This window comes from Salvelinus alpinus, chromosome 10 (assembly GCF_045679555.1).
Source record: "Salvelinus alpinus chromosome 10, SLU_Salpinus.1, whole genome shotgun sequence".
NCBI lineage: Eukaryota > Metazoa > Chordata > Actinopteri > Salmoniformes > Salmonidae > Salvelinus > Salvelinus alpinus.
In genome coordinates, this window is record NC_092095.1 from 25088803 (window position 1) to 25104783 (window position 15981).

At 42.5% G+C, this 15981-nt stretch overlaps 1 protein-coding gene across 6 annotated transcripts; it reads left to right on the plus strand.

The window, feature by feature from the left end:
• The first annotated feature begins 166 nt into the window (after positions 1-166).
• Positions 167-15975, plus strand: mak (male germ cell-associated kinase). Of its 6 annotated transcripts, none has more exons than XM_071328575.1 (15): positions 167-315; positions 2195-2511; positions 4542-4596; positions 4862-4983; positions 5244-5323; positions 6405-6537; positions 6638-6809; positions 7157-7324; positions 7760-8035; positions 9879-10084; positions 10403-10542; positions 10710-10847; positions 12010-12129; positions 12338-12424; positions 14935-15975. In XM_071328575.1, the coding sequence occupies exons 2-15, from the start codon at positions 2411-2413 to the stop codon at positions 15093-15095; spliced, it is 1959 nt and encodes a 652-aa protein (XP_071184676.1). In that variant the 5' UTR covers positions 167-315; positions 2195-2410; the 3' UTR covers positions 15096-15975. The 6 variants fall into 6 exon arrangements, with proteins under 6 accessions (XP_071184676.1, XP_071184675.1, XP_071184679.1 ...); XM_071328574.1 differs by lacking the exon at positions 5244-5323 and adding an exon at positions 5849-5931; XM_071328577.1 differs by lacking the exon at positions 12338-12424 and having other exon boundaries at positions 168-315.
• The last annotated feature ends 6 nt before the right edge of the window (positions 15976-15981 follow it).

The window sequence follows — 15981 nt, forward strand, 5'->3', positions numbered from 1 at the left end:
TACTTGTGTACTGTGTGCCATGGTTGACAAAAATAGGAAACTAAAAGCTAACGCAAATATAGAAGCCTATGGTTTTGTCCGTCCCTGGTTAGCCTTGGTGGTAGGCCTCGATTCTGAAGACACACTCAGGCACGCGACAATAAGTCCCACAAACCCTTGCGTTTCCACCTGACATCGTTGGTCTGTGTACGTTGCCAAGGAGAAGCGCCACACACCTTATCGGAACACTAAGGACGCTACTTGCATTTTATCTCAAGAAACTTCAGTGCTATCTACAAGCTCAGAAAACAGTGGGAGGAACAACACCCTAAAATGGTGAGTTCCGAGAAAATATTTTAAAAAGAACGACAGGCAAGAAGAAACGTTTTGGCCAAGAAAGAGGGACAGTTGAGAGGACTGTTATTATGGGCATATGTCAACACATGTCCACACATGACAGAACATGTAACGTTACTGTTGTGTAGGTTAATTCTAAGCCAAAAATAGACCTGTATAATTGGCTATAATAATTAAGAGACAGAAGTTTGTCAAATCTAATATTATTCAAGGCCTAAATATTCTTTAATCATAGAAATGTGAAACACTTGATATCAGCATAGCTTCAATTTAAGGTTAGGTTCTAATATAATTTGAGTTTTATTGATTTGAAATGTAAGGCATCCTGACATATTGGGCCTGTGTCCAATTTTATCATGTAGTTTTTTACCCAGAAAAGACTGTCTCCCAATTCAAAACTCTAATTCCCCTGTGGTTGTTAGGTTATCCTAGCACTTTTGGTATCATAAAACGTGTGCGTATTTCAGCTTCATCATCGACCTTCAGGAGCTTCTTAATGTCATGTGCCCTTAATACATTTTTGTAATTCCTCCTAACCCCCTCTCTAACAGATTACAATACTGTGAAAGCTTAGTGGACTCCAGCAATCTGTTACAGAGGCCCTTCCTTGCTCACCATTCCCTGCCTACTTTAGACTGAGGCATATGGTCTTAAGAAAGGGAGTTTTGTTATTAACTGGAGCAAGTTATTCAATTATAGAGAAGATAGAACATAATACTTTTATTCAGTTTTCTCTGTTTTCAGTTCTTTTATAAAGTGATTTATGGCAGACATTTGTCTACTACAAGAAGAGTGCAAAGTATTTTCAAAATATTATTTTCATATTTGATGGAGAGCAGTCTCTTTCCTGTCTTGAAATTCAATTGAGTGGACCAGTCTTATTTAATCCTAGAGAATAATCTAATTCCGTGGCCTTGAATCGACTAGCCTAAATACAGACAGTATACACATATAGTGGTATTATTATTTACCCTAGATGTGCCCATTTTATTGTGCAAATATGGCTGTTTAGAATGCTGTTGGCGATATGAGTATTCAAATTTCCACTCAACAATGATCACCTATAACTGCATTTGAAATCAGAATTAGCCAAAGAGACCAAATGGCTTCGTCAAGTCTGCATTGTCTAATCCAGATAAGAAATCTGCTTTGAGATGTCCGTTTTAGTCTCCTTTATTGAACAAACTCAATCTACCTCAAAAAGTTTGAGGTAGACTTATAGTATAGCCTCTCTGTCATTTTAGTCTTTTGATAATGGTTTGCTATATTTAGACTATATTGTATCGGCCCCTCAGAATATAACACAAAGCAACTGGGGTCATAGCCTACATGGGCAATGCTGTGTCCCTGTCGTAAGCATGACATGACATGTTTACCTCAAACAAACCTCTGTACTATAGCAGCCAACTCTCTGATTACTGTTGCTGTGCCCCTTGAAATCCAATTGCCAGTCATGCAGGGTTGGGAGTTGGGAGCTTGGGATAGAGTGAGTGCTGGTAAGTGAGCATGGTGGTGATGTAATGCCCTATTTATATCCCAGTGGACCTAATCACCGGCAGGCCACGCCTGGCCACGGATGTGTCATGTCCCTGGGTAGTGTGACGACGGCGTCAGCTCAGGCTCAAGCCCTGCTGTCACACACTTAATCCACCTCCTCACCTCTTTCTCAATGAGGAGGAAGAGAGGACGTTCTCTACTTCTTTACTTTCATTTAACAGCCCTTTCATTGAGATATTTAGGACTATACTTTGGGAGCTTCCACTACTGAAGTCCTGTTTTGTTGTTGTTTTATGATTTCCTGTAGGCGACTGGTTACCTTAAAGTTGACAGTATTGTATTTTTTCCTGTGTTGTTGAAGATATGCCAGCATCAGGAAGGAGTGTAACATTTGGCTGACCTCCAGTGTGGCGATCAGGAGAGAGCAATGGCACCGTTCCTGTGTGACCTATTGTGAATCCCACCCATGAAGAACATCACATATTGACATAGTGAGCGAGAAAGAGAGGACTGGTAGAACTATCATTTAGGAGAGAGAAGCACCCTGCAACTCCCCCAAGCTGATGATTCTGAGACAATGAATCGCTACACGCAGCTGAAGCAGTTGGGAGATGGCACCTATGGCAGCGTGCTGATGGGGAAAAGCAACGAGTCGGGAGAACTGGTGGCCATCAAGAGGTACGTATAGTCCTACACTGGTGGCCATCAACAGGTACGTATAGTCCTACACTGGTGACCATCAACAGGTACGTATAGTCCTACAATGGTGGCCATCAACAGGTATGTATAGTCCTACACTGGTGGCCATCAACAGGTATGTATAGTCCTACACTGGTGGCCATCAACAGGTATGTATAGTCCTACACTGGTGGCCATCAACAGGTATGTATAGTCCTACACTGGTGGCCATCAACATGTATGTATAGTCCTACACTGGTGGCCATCAACAGGTATGTATGGTCCTACACTGGTGGCCATCAACAGGTACGTATAGTCCATAGTCCTACACTGGTGACCATCAACAGGTACGTATAGTCCTACACTGGTGGCCATCAGTACTAATAAACTAGTCAAGGGTCTGGGTGGTTTGTTTACTCACATGGCTTTGTTCTGAGAGGCTAAAGGTGTCAGTATGCTTCAGTTTGGCTTCGGCTAGGCGAAACCGAACGAGTGTGCTCACATACTCCCTTAAAAGACTTTCGCTTGAAAAACAAGAAAAATGCAGCAATAGTACTGTTTGTCAATTTGGAGACTCCATAGCCAGTATACACTTCCTCAAAATAGTCAGAATTAATATAATATAACTCAAGAAATCTGTCATTAATTTTGACGTTTTTGCAGAGGAGATCTTAGTCGCATAATTTTACATTAAGATGTTTGGTGCAGTATTTCTCAATTAAAAAATGTGCATGAAAACGAGTCGTCTCTTGTTGAAAGAATTTATTGAAGAATCCTTACTGTTGACCTATCACTGACGAAGGGGTGTCGACTTCGGCTACCAACTACGGCCTGCCTCGAGAAAAAATGTTGTGTGCCCGAACAGCTGAAAAAACCCTTACCGAAGTCCAAAACTAACAAAAACGTCATCATAATATATGCACAAACTCTTCCGTACTGTTTCGGGAGGGAAGCATGCAGACGCCTTAAGTGTTCTCACAAGCAGCCATTTTGAAGCACATAAGTGCACTACCATCCTAAAATACACCTTCATGATGACTGAAACACCTTCATGCCTGGCACAACGTAGTAACAAGGAAGTGTATATTCAGTCGACAGAAAGAGAAGGGTTAAGCATAGGGATCAATATTGGTTAAGTTCAGGATTAATGTTAGGCTTAAGGTTAGGTTTAAGGTAACCACACTCCGGAACCATGCACAATTCTCTGGCTGTATAATGCCTAACTACAAACAAATCCGGCTGAAGTCTCAATTTAGGTTTCCCCATGTCTAAGGCAAGCCAGCTTACAACTCTGCCTTTCATCATGGAGGGTAGGTTGAATAATGGATACGGGGAGAGGGGTGAACACTTCGTTACCATGCAAAGTGATAGCCATGGTGACGGTGAAAGGAGTGAAAGTAGTCTGCAGTGTTGTGTTGCCGCGGAGAGAGGCATTGGCGGATGCACGGGAGGAGGAGGAGTGTGATATCTGCAGGTCCCAGTGTCCAGTTACATAATATCAGATGGGAGTGTCAGAATAAAGGTCCTCGACAGATTAGGTTGTACTAGAGTGTCAGTTATACCAGGTGGTGGACCTACTATCTACCAAGCATAGCCACATGTATTAGCTGACACGTAATGGACACCTCCAATGTTAATTGGGAATAAGGTTTCATTTCATGTACAGTACATCTGTAAATGACGCCTCGACGATGCATTAACACCTTGTTTTACAGTCCTGTTTCAGTTAGTGTTTACCTAGCATTTATTAAAAAGATGTGGTCACTATATAGATAGATACATTTTTGGCACTTTTACTTAGAATTAGGCCTAATAATAATATCTTAGGATTACAAATTTAGTAGTGGTGCTTGTATAGATTAAAAAGAAACTGAAATGTAACGATTAGGATATTCTTATGTTATATATTAGTGTGGGATTTCTATGTAAATAGTGGGCTGCAGAGTGAATAATAAATATAGGATAGTATGTTCTTGTGTGAAAAAATGGTATTGAAACTGTAAACACCATGTCGTTTGTCTCGTTTACAGAATGAAGAGGAAGTTTTATTCGTGGGAAGAGTGCATGAATCTGAGAGAAGTAAAGGTAAAGATTGGTACACAACACATGATTAACAGAATGTTTTAGGTACATTTCATGTTTCGTACGGGATGGTATCAGCACCAACTGGAAGTGCTTACAATTATCACTAACAACAATGCCATCCGTGTCTTGCTTATGGAATTCAATGATTCAATTTCAGTTTATATTTTATGATGACTATATTCTAGAGAATGTTTGTCACTATATTTAATTAAAAGACATGATCATATTTCATCATCTTGGTCCATCCCATGATGTATTTCCACAGTCCCTGAAGAAGCTGAATCATGCCAACGTGGTGAAGTTAAAGGAAGTCATCAGAGAAAACGACCACCTGTACTTTGTCTTTGAATACATGAAAGAAAATCTCTATCAGCTCATGAAGGACAGGTAAGGGTGACGAAACCCTGAAAATGGTTTAATAGATAATGCTTGTTGGGCAAGTAATTTATTTAAGAGTGGGAAACAACAGGATTGTGTTCATTAGGCACCAAACTGAAGAAAATGGAAAAGGCCGTATTTTCGTTTTCCGTTACAAAACGTTTTAAAATGTTTTTCGTTCCGTGCCCTTATGAATACAACCCAACATTTATTTGAAGTTTCATATAGAGTCTTATCAGTTGACAATTCTATCAATTCTTCATTTGCAGAAATAAATTGTTCCCTGAATCAGCGATCAGAAACATAAGCTTTCAGATATTACAAGGCCTATCATTTATCCATAAACATGGTAGGTCTCCCGCATAAGAACCACTTGACTCTGTCCTCTGACACACCAAGGACAACTGGGGCTACAGAGGTCTCTGCTGTCACGGGCACTCCCATCATTCATAGAGTTGGCTATTGTCTGTAAACACTGACAAATATTTAGCTTTTCACACGCTAGCTAGCTAGCACCTGGCTGGCTGTCACCCTTGGTTAGACCTCTGTTGTCTTGCTGTTTCGGTGAACGGACATGTGGATACCTCACTTGTGCAACCCAGCGTTGAAAAGCACTTTAAACTCTGAGGTAAACAGGTTTCTAGTCCATCTGGCCTGTTAGAGCGTGAGTGACTTGGCAAGAGTTGTTATTTTCTCACACCACGCTAACTCAGTCTGTGCTTGTCCAACACGGCCACGGTTTCCACTAGTCCTATGGGCTGCATGCATCCTGGGGCTGTCTCCTTATCTCCTCTCTCTCTCTCTTCTTATTTGGTCTCTTTTCTCCTCCCTCCTTTCTTTTTTCCTCTTGTGTGCCTTTCCTTTGCGCTGCCAGGGAAAATAAGATGTTCACTGAGAATGAAATTAGGAACATCATGTTCCAAGTGCTGTCTGGTATGGCGTTTGTGCACAAGCATGGTAAGATGCTTTGTCCTCCTGCTGCTCTTTTGTCTATTGTTTGCGTGACATTGCTTTTTGTAAATTAGCATACTACTCCATGTCGCAAAACCCCATATGATGAATATTAAAGGGATGGTTCACTCCATTGTCTTGGGATTAAAGGGATGGTTGGTTCAAAGTTAGTCTGATATTTTCCTCAAAAGTGGTCTTAAGTCAAGCAAAATCCTTATTGTATGCTTGTTGTGTGTAGATCCCAGTATATTAGAATCTATAGATCTCAATCCCAAATAATTGTACTGAACTATCAATTTAAAGCCATTTGAATCTATTTTTACTGAATGATTCATGTAAAACTAAAATCCATAACAGTAATCAAGTATGAAATGTGGTCTTCACCTAAACACTCCATGATCAATATAAATATTTAAAACGTCCTTCTGGATGACTTGTGAAGAGGTTGAGCTGAGTGTTCTCCATGACCCCTTGCGTAGGATTCTTCCACCGGGATATGAAACCTGAAAACCTGCTCTGCATGGGCCCAGAGCTAGTCAAGATAGCCGACTTTGGATTGGCCAGAGAGATCCGCTCCCGCCCCCCATACACGGACTACGTGTCCACAAGATGGTGAGGTACCCTCCATAGTCTAGTGGGAACATTTGGTCCCCTCTTATTTTAAACAATGCATAACGAAGTTGAAAGAACGCTCCGCTGTCGTCGTGTCCAGGTATCGCGCCCCAGAGGTGCTGCTCAGGTCGTCCATCTACAGCTCTCCCATAGACATGTGGGCAGTGGGCTGCATCATGGCTGAGCTCTACACACTTAGGCCTCTGTTCCCCGGGAACAGCGAGGTGGACGAGATCTTCAAGATCTGCCAGGTTCTGGGGACAGTCAAGAAGGTAAGAGAGGGAAGAGCAACCAATCCTCTGTCTACAGAGAGAGATATAGTACTAGTGTGTTATAGTTTAAATGATGGCCTGGTGAAAATGTGTGTGTTGGAAGTAATCCAGTAAACCAGCTATTCATGCTCATTTAAACTGATTAGAATAATACCGTTTTCTATTAACATTTGTGTAATGGAATGTGTTTCTAATCAAAATCTATTAGAATTAGCTCTAATGGGTATGAATAGTTGACATACTGTATTGCTTCCAATATACACAGATATTGTGAAGCATTGAGAGAGTTCATGAAACGTCATACAGTATTATTTCTCTAAATTAACTTTCCTCTCCTGTTCTACCAGTCTGACTGGCCGGAGGGATACCAGCTGGCCTCGGCCATGAACTTCCGCTTCCCTCAGTGTGTGCCCACCCACCTGAAGACCCTCATCCCCAACGCCAGCACAGAGGCCATCGCCCTGATGAAGGACCTGCTCATGTGGGACCCTAAGAAGAGACCCACGGCCGTGCAGGTATTCAGTCATCACAGTGCTGTAGCCTGGTCCCAGATCTGTTTCAACTCCTATATGTAACTGATGGGGCATGATAAAAACTCATTCCTCAGCTTGAAATGTCTCTATCCACGCCACCGGATTTCTAGCTTTTTGGTGGCATAGCTGGCTAAGATGTTGTCAAAAGACGAGGTTCTGAGTTCCAGTGTCTGTGTTAGCTGGTGAGGAAGGAAGAGGTACGGTTAAGCAGCACCGTAATGCCTGTTACATAGTCGTTGGCTAGGTGTGCTGTGAGTCATGCCCTACAAAGAATGATTACCCCAAGAGCCTCATGGGGCTCTTCTGTGTGCTGCTTACCCAATACCTGTTTATGGCTGGTCAACATATGTCCTTTATGTTCCGGAGTCATTAATGATAAGTAATTCATCCTATTCATATCCCCATTCTGTGTTCTAGGCTCTGCGGTACCCTTACTTCCAGGTGGGTCAGGTTTTGGGGCCTCGGCCCGGGAGTGAGATACGCAAGGCCACGGTGAGGACTCAATCCCGAGGCTCATCAGAGCCGAAAGGTGAGCTGCAGTCCTCTTCAGGAGACTCTTCTGCCCGGACGTCTCAGTGCAACCACCCCAAAGCTTCCAGCAGACACCACCAGGCCCCCCAACAGCCCCTCCAGCAGACAGACCATCAGATTGACCAGACATCTCCACATGGCCAAGTCACTAACTCCAACACGGTGAGTGGCAGGACTGTGTCCATACAAAGAGATCTGAGGAAACATGGAATAGCTGCTAAACATGTCAAAAACAGTAGAAGTTATATAACATTTGTAACATTATTACACAGTCCCCCCTTGAAATCAAACTCTGAGACGTCTGTGTATCTACTTGGACTTGGACATATACAGTTGAAGTCGGAAGTTTACATACACTTAGGTTGGAGTCATTAAAACTCGTTTTTCAACCACTCCACAAATGTATTGTTAACAAACTATAGTTTTGGCAAGTCGGTTAGGACATCTACTTTGTGCATGACACAAGTCATTTTGCCAACAATTGTTTACAGACAGATTATTTCACTTATAATTCACTGTATCACAATTCCAGTGGGTCAGAGTTTACATACACTAAGTTGACTGTGCCTTTAAACAGCTTGGAAAAGTCCCGAAATGGCTTTAGAAGCTTCTGATAGGCTAATTGACATCATTTGAGTCAATTGGAGGTGTACCTGTGGATGTATTTCAAGGCCTACCTTCAAACTCAGTGCCTCTTTGCTTGACATCATGGGAAAATCCAAAGAAATCAGCCAAGACCTCAGAAGATAAATTGTAGACCTCCACCACAAGTCTGATTCATCCTTGGAAGCAATTTCCAAATGCCTGAAGGTACCACGTTCATCTGTACAAACAATAGTATGTAAGTATAAACACCATGGGACCATGCAGTCGTCATACCGCTCAGGAAGGAGACGCGTTCTGTCTCCTAGAGATGAACGTACTTTGGTGCGAAAAGTGCAAATCAATCCCAGAACAACAGCAACGGACCTTGTGAAGATGCTGGAGGAAACAGGTACAAAAGTATCTATATCCACATTAAAACGAGTACTATATCGACATAACCTGAAAGGCCGCTCAGCAAGCAAGAAGCCGCTGCTCCAAAACCGCCATAAAAAAGCCAGACTACGGTTTGCAACTGTACATGGGGACAAAGATTGTACTTTTTGGAGAAATGTCCTCTGGTCTGATGAACAAAAATAGAACTGTTTGGCCATAATGACCATTGTTATGTTTGGAGGAAAAAGGGGGAGACTTGCAAGCTGAAGAACACCATCCCAACTGTGAAGCACGGGGATGGCAGCATCGTGTTGTGGGGGTGCTTTGCTGCAGGAGGGACTGGTGCACTTCACAAAATAGATGGCATCATGAGGTAGGAAAATTATGTGGATATATTGAAGCAACATCTCAAGACATCAGTCAGGAAGTTAAAGCTTGGTCGCAAATGAGTCTTCCAAATGGACAATGACCCCAAGCATACTTCCAAAGTTGTGGCAAAATGGCTTAAGGACAACAAAGTCAAGGTATTGGAGTGGCCATCACAAAGCCCTGACCTCAATCCCATAGAAAATGTGTGGGCAGAACTGAAAAAGCAGGTGCGAGCAAGGAGGCCTAGAAACCTGACTCAGTTACACCAGCTCTGTCAGGAGGAATAGCCCAAAATTCACCTAACTTATCGTGGGAAGCTTGTGGAAGGCTACCCGAAATGTTTGACCCAAGTTAAACAATTTAAAGGCAATGCTACCAAATACTAATTGAGTGCATGTAAACTTGTGACCCACTGGGAATGTGATGAAAGAAATAAAAGCTGAAATAAATCATTCTCTCTTCTATTAGTCTGACATTTCACATTCTTAAAATAAAGTGGTGTTTCTAACTGACCTAAGACGGGGCATTTTTACTAGGATTAAATGTCAGGAATTGTGAAAAACTGAGTTTAAATGTATTTGGCTAAGGTGTATGTAAACTTCCGACTTCAACTGTAACTGAATGACTCATGACCTATGAAATGTATTGCGTTTGGCAGAAGCCATCTGTCGTGGTGGGGACTGGGAGTGAGAACAGTGCAGCGGTGGGTCTGAAGAGCGGGCGGAGGCGCTGGGGCCAGACATTGATAAAGGCAACAGAGAGCTGGGATGAGTCAGAACCTTCTGAGACCTCCGTGTCCCACTCCAAGAAACCCAGCCTGGGATCAGAGGAAGAGAAGGGCCCAAAGGACCATAGTAATCCACAGTAAGATCAATGATTATATTACAGCAGGGGACCATTTCCCCTTCCTCCCTGCATAGACTTCTCCTTGTATTGATTTACCTGTAACCTTATGTTTACATTTCATGTATTATGGCACAAACCAATTCCCTTTCTGGGACAACCGTTATACTATTTGTGCAAACGATGAGAAACAAAAGTGGCCTTTACAGTTAGCTACCCTATTATAGGTTGATTTACCTGTAGGAGGTTCATATTCAATCTAACTGAAATATTCATTGGCTGAGATGAATCGTCTGAGTTGTTCCTACTGTTTGATTTTCTGCCTTTCTTATATATCAGATCCAAAGAGCAAAAACCGATATACTCGTTCAGCACTGTTACTAAGTTACCAAGCAATATTAAGAAGGGCCAAATGGACTCCAGTCTCCCGGGCTCCTCAGCAAGACAACATTACCTTAGTCAATCAAGATATCTGCCTGGTAAGACCATCTGAAAATTTGCTTATTTGTTTGTTTTCTTTTAAACAAGAAGAATGGGAGATAAGCAAGTCATTTTTAGGACGTATATTTTCTCATGTATCAACTGGTTCCTCTTATGTCGGTTTCAGCCATCCACATTTTCAGACCCAGCTCTTCTTTCCTTTCAGGGTTGATCGGCAAGAACTCTGTAGACAAGGAGCCCGGTGGGCCGACACTTCGAGATCTGTGGGACAACACCACCAATATCAACAGTAAACCCCTCGGCCCCATTGGAGCTGGTTTGTCCGTCACCAGAGTCAACGCAGGTAACCCTTTGTCGCTTTATATTACACGCTTGCCCTCCTACTCTTATGCCCCCCATATCACAAAGGACCTAAACGTCATATGCTTTAGTTCCACAATGCTCATTTCCTGATTCGCCCTGATCTTTTAGTGTTGGCTCGGCACAAAAAAGGCAACTGTTTGGAGTATGCTACTGTGCTTAAGCGTCTGGGCCACTTTGGAGACGGGAGCCTCCATTATTCATTTGTCATGTAGACAGACACACAATATGTGCCTCTGTGCTCTCCCTCTGCCCCCCACTTTCCTTATTCATGAGATTAGAGGACTATTAAGACAGTTGCTTAGGATCAAGTGTCTCCAAGCCCACCCTCCCACCCTGCATCTTGAGTTTATGGACTGGATGGCCCAATTTCTCGCAGAAATCTACAGCAGCCTTCCTCGTCTTCCTCTCTATTTCTGACTTATATTTCACTGTGCTTCTCTAATGACTCGATAAATTGTTGCTTCATTTCACCAATTTCTCTCCTTTCCGCTCTCTCTTTTCCCTCTGCTTGCATGTGTGTATTGTCTTATCCCCCTGTCTTTAACTGTGGGAGCAGAAGACACTGATAACCCTTCTGATAAATCTACGGATAAATCTGTTCTAAAAGAAAGAATATCTGATTCAGCTAAAGGTACTTTAATTGTAAAGACTTTTAGAGTTGAATGTTCATGGATTCCTGCTGTTGACCTCTGCTGACCTCTAGCTAAGATCTATAGTAAAATTAATTGAAGTGGTTTATTATTAAGTATAATCAATTTTCATAAACATTTAGTAACATGTTGTTACGTATCTGTTTTATGGTGGCTATACTAAAGTGAAATAAGTGTTTCTGCTTATGCAACCATTTTCCTAATACTGTGGGTGTGGGTTAACATGTTGATGAGCCCAGCCAATTATGACACAGCAGGAGAGAGAGCCCAAACACACACTGCTACACGAGAACCACGCTCCAGATTACTAAATAGATTAAGGTTGCTGGAACCATGGTCATTTTTATGACCAAACTCTAAATAACAAATGAACTGCTGCTAAAGATGTACAAGTGAAGCGTTATTTGTTATGAATAGAGTTTGTCTGTATTAAATCATTGTGATGAATAACATTTGTCTACATTTAAATCAATTAGTTTTTTTGTCTTTCAGGAAACTTTGTCAGTACAAAGTACAATCTGTCTGGAGGTTATGTTCCCTCCTTTCAGAAGAAAGAGGTCGGCTCTGTGGGTCAAAGGATCCAGCTTGCTCCTCTTGCCGGCCAGCACACAAGTAAGATCCTATAGTTACCATTTTAATTGGCATAAAAATGCTCTGGTCTTTGGACTAGATGGCACAGCAGTCAGCAGACACAGATAAGGCTACTTGGAAGGGATTGATACCATTACATGCTTTCTCTTTTTCTGCCATTTCATCATTCTTTACTCTTTTTCTATCCATTTGTTTTTGCATTAAACTCATCTCTTGCTGTCCCTCTCAGTTGATCTTGCTACTCCTGATAACAAAAATGTCAAACCAAAACCTTCAAAGACAAAGTCCACCTCGCCCATGAGTGAAAACACTGAAGGTAATGCAGTGTTTCAGTCCCAGGCTAATAATATCAAATACGCCACTTAGCAGAGGCTTTTATCCGGAGCAAATTACACTACAATGAGTGCATACAGTTTGTGTGTGTATGCGATCCTTCTGGGAATTGAACCCACTACCTTGGTGTTGTTACCACCATGCTCTTAATACCGACCCACACAGGTACTGATGTAGGTGCCATTTGAAGTCTATTTATTTATAGCAATCCTTTGTTCGTCAATAGCCTGCCCTTAAACCTGATAAGAAGCCTGTGATTCTTTGTTAGGCCACAGTTGGAAAGGGAGCCCAAATACACACCGTGAACCGGGGATCTGCATTGCTAAAGATCTGAAGCACTTAATCAACATTTACATTAATCTACATTACATTAACTAGAGCCATTTTGATGCATTGTTATGAGCACTTATTGGGCTCAGTCAAAGTGACCAGATGGTCTCCCAGGGATATCTGTCTCAAGTAGACAAGGGAGGCGGTTACATTGAGGCTGGTGTAGACACGTGTCTACACGACAGGGATATAGTAGACACTATATCCCTGTCTAGAAACAACCCCCTCATACCAGTAGACACTATATCCCTGTCCAGTAACAACCCCCTCATACCAGTAGACACTATATCCCTGTCTAGAAACAACCCCCTCATACCAGTAGACACTATATCCCTGTCTAGTAACAACCCCCTCATACCAGTAGACACTATATCCCTGTCCAGTAACAACCCCCTCATACCAGTAGACACTATATCCCTGTCCAGTAACAACCCCCTCATACCAGTAGACACTATATCCCTGTCTAGAAACAACCCCCTCATACCAGTAGACACTATATCCCTGTCCAGTAACAACCCCCTCATACCAGTAGACACTATATCCCTGTCTAGAAACAACCCCCTCATACCAGTAGACACTATATCCCTGTCTAGTAACAACCCCCTCATACCAGTAGACACTATATCCCTGTCCAGTAACAACCCCCTCATACCAGTAGACACGATATCCCTGTCCAGTAACAACCCCCTCATACCAGTAGACACTATATCCCTGTCCAGTAACAACCCCCTCATACCAGTAGACACTATATCCCTGTCCAGTAACAACCCCCTCATACCAGTAGACACTATATCCCTGTCCAGTAACAACCCCCTCATACCAGTAGACACTATATCCCTGTCTAGTAACAACCCCCTCATACCAGTAGACACTATATCCCTGTCCAGTAACAACCCCCTCATACCAGTAGACACTATATCCCTGTCCAGTAACAACCCCCTCATACCAGTAGACACTATATCCCTGTCTAGTAACAACCCCCTCATACCAGTAGACACTATATCCCTGTCCAGTAACAACCCCCTCATACCAGTAGACACTATATACCTGTCTAGTAACAACCCCCTCATACCAGTAGACACTATATCCCTGTCCAGTAACAACCCCCTCATACCAGTAGACACTATATCCCTGTCCAGTAACAACCCCCTCATACCAGTAGACACTATATCCCTGTCCAGTAACAACCCCCTCATACCAGTAGACACTATATCCCTGTCCAGTAACAACCCCCTCATACCAGTAGACACTATATCCCTGTCCAGTAACAACCCCTCATACCAGTAGACACTATATCCCTGTCCAGGAACAACCCCTCATACCAGTAGACACTATACCCCTGTCTAGAAACAAACCCTCATACCAGTAGACACTATATCCCTGTCCAGTAACAACCCCCTCATACCAGTAGACACTATATCCCTGTCCAGTAACAACCCCCTCATACCAGTAGACACTATATCCCTGTCCAGGAACAACCCCCTCATACCAGTAGACACTGTATCCCTGTCTAGAAACAACCCCTCATACCAGTAGACACTATACCCCTGTCTAGAAACAACCCCTCATACCAGTAGACACTATATCCCTGTCCAGGAACAACCCCCTCATACCAGTAGACACTGTATCCCTGTCCAGTAACAACCCCCTCATACCAGTAGACACTATATCCCTGTCCAGTAACAACCCCCTCATACCAGTAGACACTATATCCCTGTCCATGAACAACCCCCTCATACCAGTAGACACTGTATCCCTGTCTAGAAACAACCCCTCATACCAGTAGACACTATACCCCTGTCTAGAAACAACCCCTCATACCAGTAGACACTATATCCCTGTCCAGGAACAACCCCCTCATACCAGTAGACACTGTATCCCTGTCTAGTAACAACCCCCTCATACCAGGGCACTTGCCTAGATCTGAAAGGATTGGACAGGTATAAAAATATATTTGTTGCTCCACCTTGCCAACTGATAAGTTGTGTAGAATATTGCATATACCTGCACAATACTCTGATCTACACACGTGCCTATATGGGTGGTAGGGGTGTTGTTTCAGGATTGTACCTGGGTGTCTGTTAATAGAGGGAGTCCTGTAAATATGGAATAGTAAATTCAGCACATGGAGGTATCACTCACTCAGATCTTTTTTCTTTTCAGATTATGACGGCTGGAAAAGAAGGGCGGACAAGCCTCAAATGAAAGGCCAGGACTACTCTGCCCTGGGGAAAACCTCTGGCAACCTTCTGACTAGAGGTCCACCTGTACAGCCAGTCCATGGGAGGGTAGACTGGGCATCCAAGTACGGAGGCAATCGGTAGTGCATCAAGAGATGCTATTAAACCAACTCACAGGTTTAGCCAGTCTTTGCACTGAGAAGGAAAACCTTTTGTAGCTCTGCTCTGAATTTTACTACCCTCAGTGAATGTACTTCTGAAAGACCTCCAATACATTATTAGAACTAAGTAACACATGTACTGGGAGGTTCAAAGAGATATATACATGTTTTATACTGGCATCATTGGGTGATGTATGAAGGCAAGACATACGCCAGGAGGCCTGATCCCTGTAACTTCAACAGAAGACCCGGCGCCATCTATTGCAGTGTTTTCCAACTCCAGTCCTTCAGTACCCTCAACAGTACATACTGTTGTTGTAGCCCCGACAAAAATACCTGATTCAACTTGTCAAGGGCTTGATGATTAGTTGACAAGTAGAATCAGGTGTGCTAGTCTTGTGCCACAACAAATATGTACTTGAGGAGCAGAGTTGGGAAACACTGATCTACTGTATGGTAATTGATGATAGACTGGCTGATAGGGCTGCTCTAAAGTATCCCTCAAAGATAACTATGTCCTGATGCCCATTGGGTGTTGTCTGGATTGAGTCTGATGCCGAAACATGACATTCGTCTTACAATCGGTTTTATGATACGATTAGAACCAATAATGGTGGATTTTGTATTTTAGATTTTTATAATGTAGTTATATTCTGTTTATTTTTTAACTTTTGTTTACATTACTCAAATGAAATTATATAAGGAAATGTTTCCTAAAACTTATTGTAAAGGTTTATCACTCATTGTAATCTCTTGAATAGCCACTTACTGTATCAGTGGCTAAAGAAGTGTTGACTTCAGTTATTATGACAATCCACGCTTAAGATGCAGCTATTAAACACTGGCCATTTTTTAAAACCTTTTACACA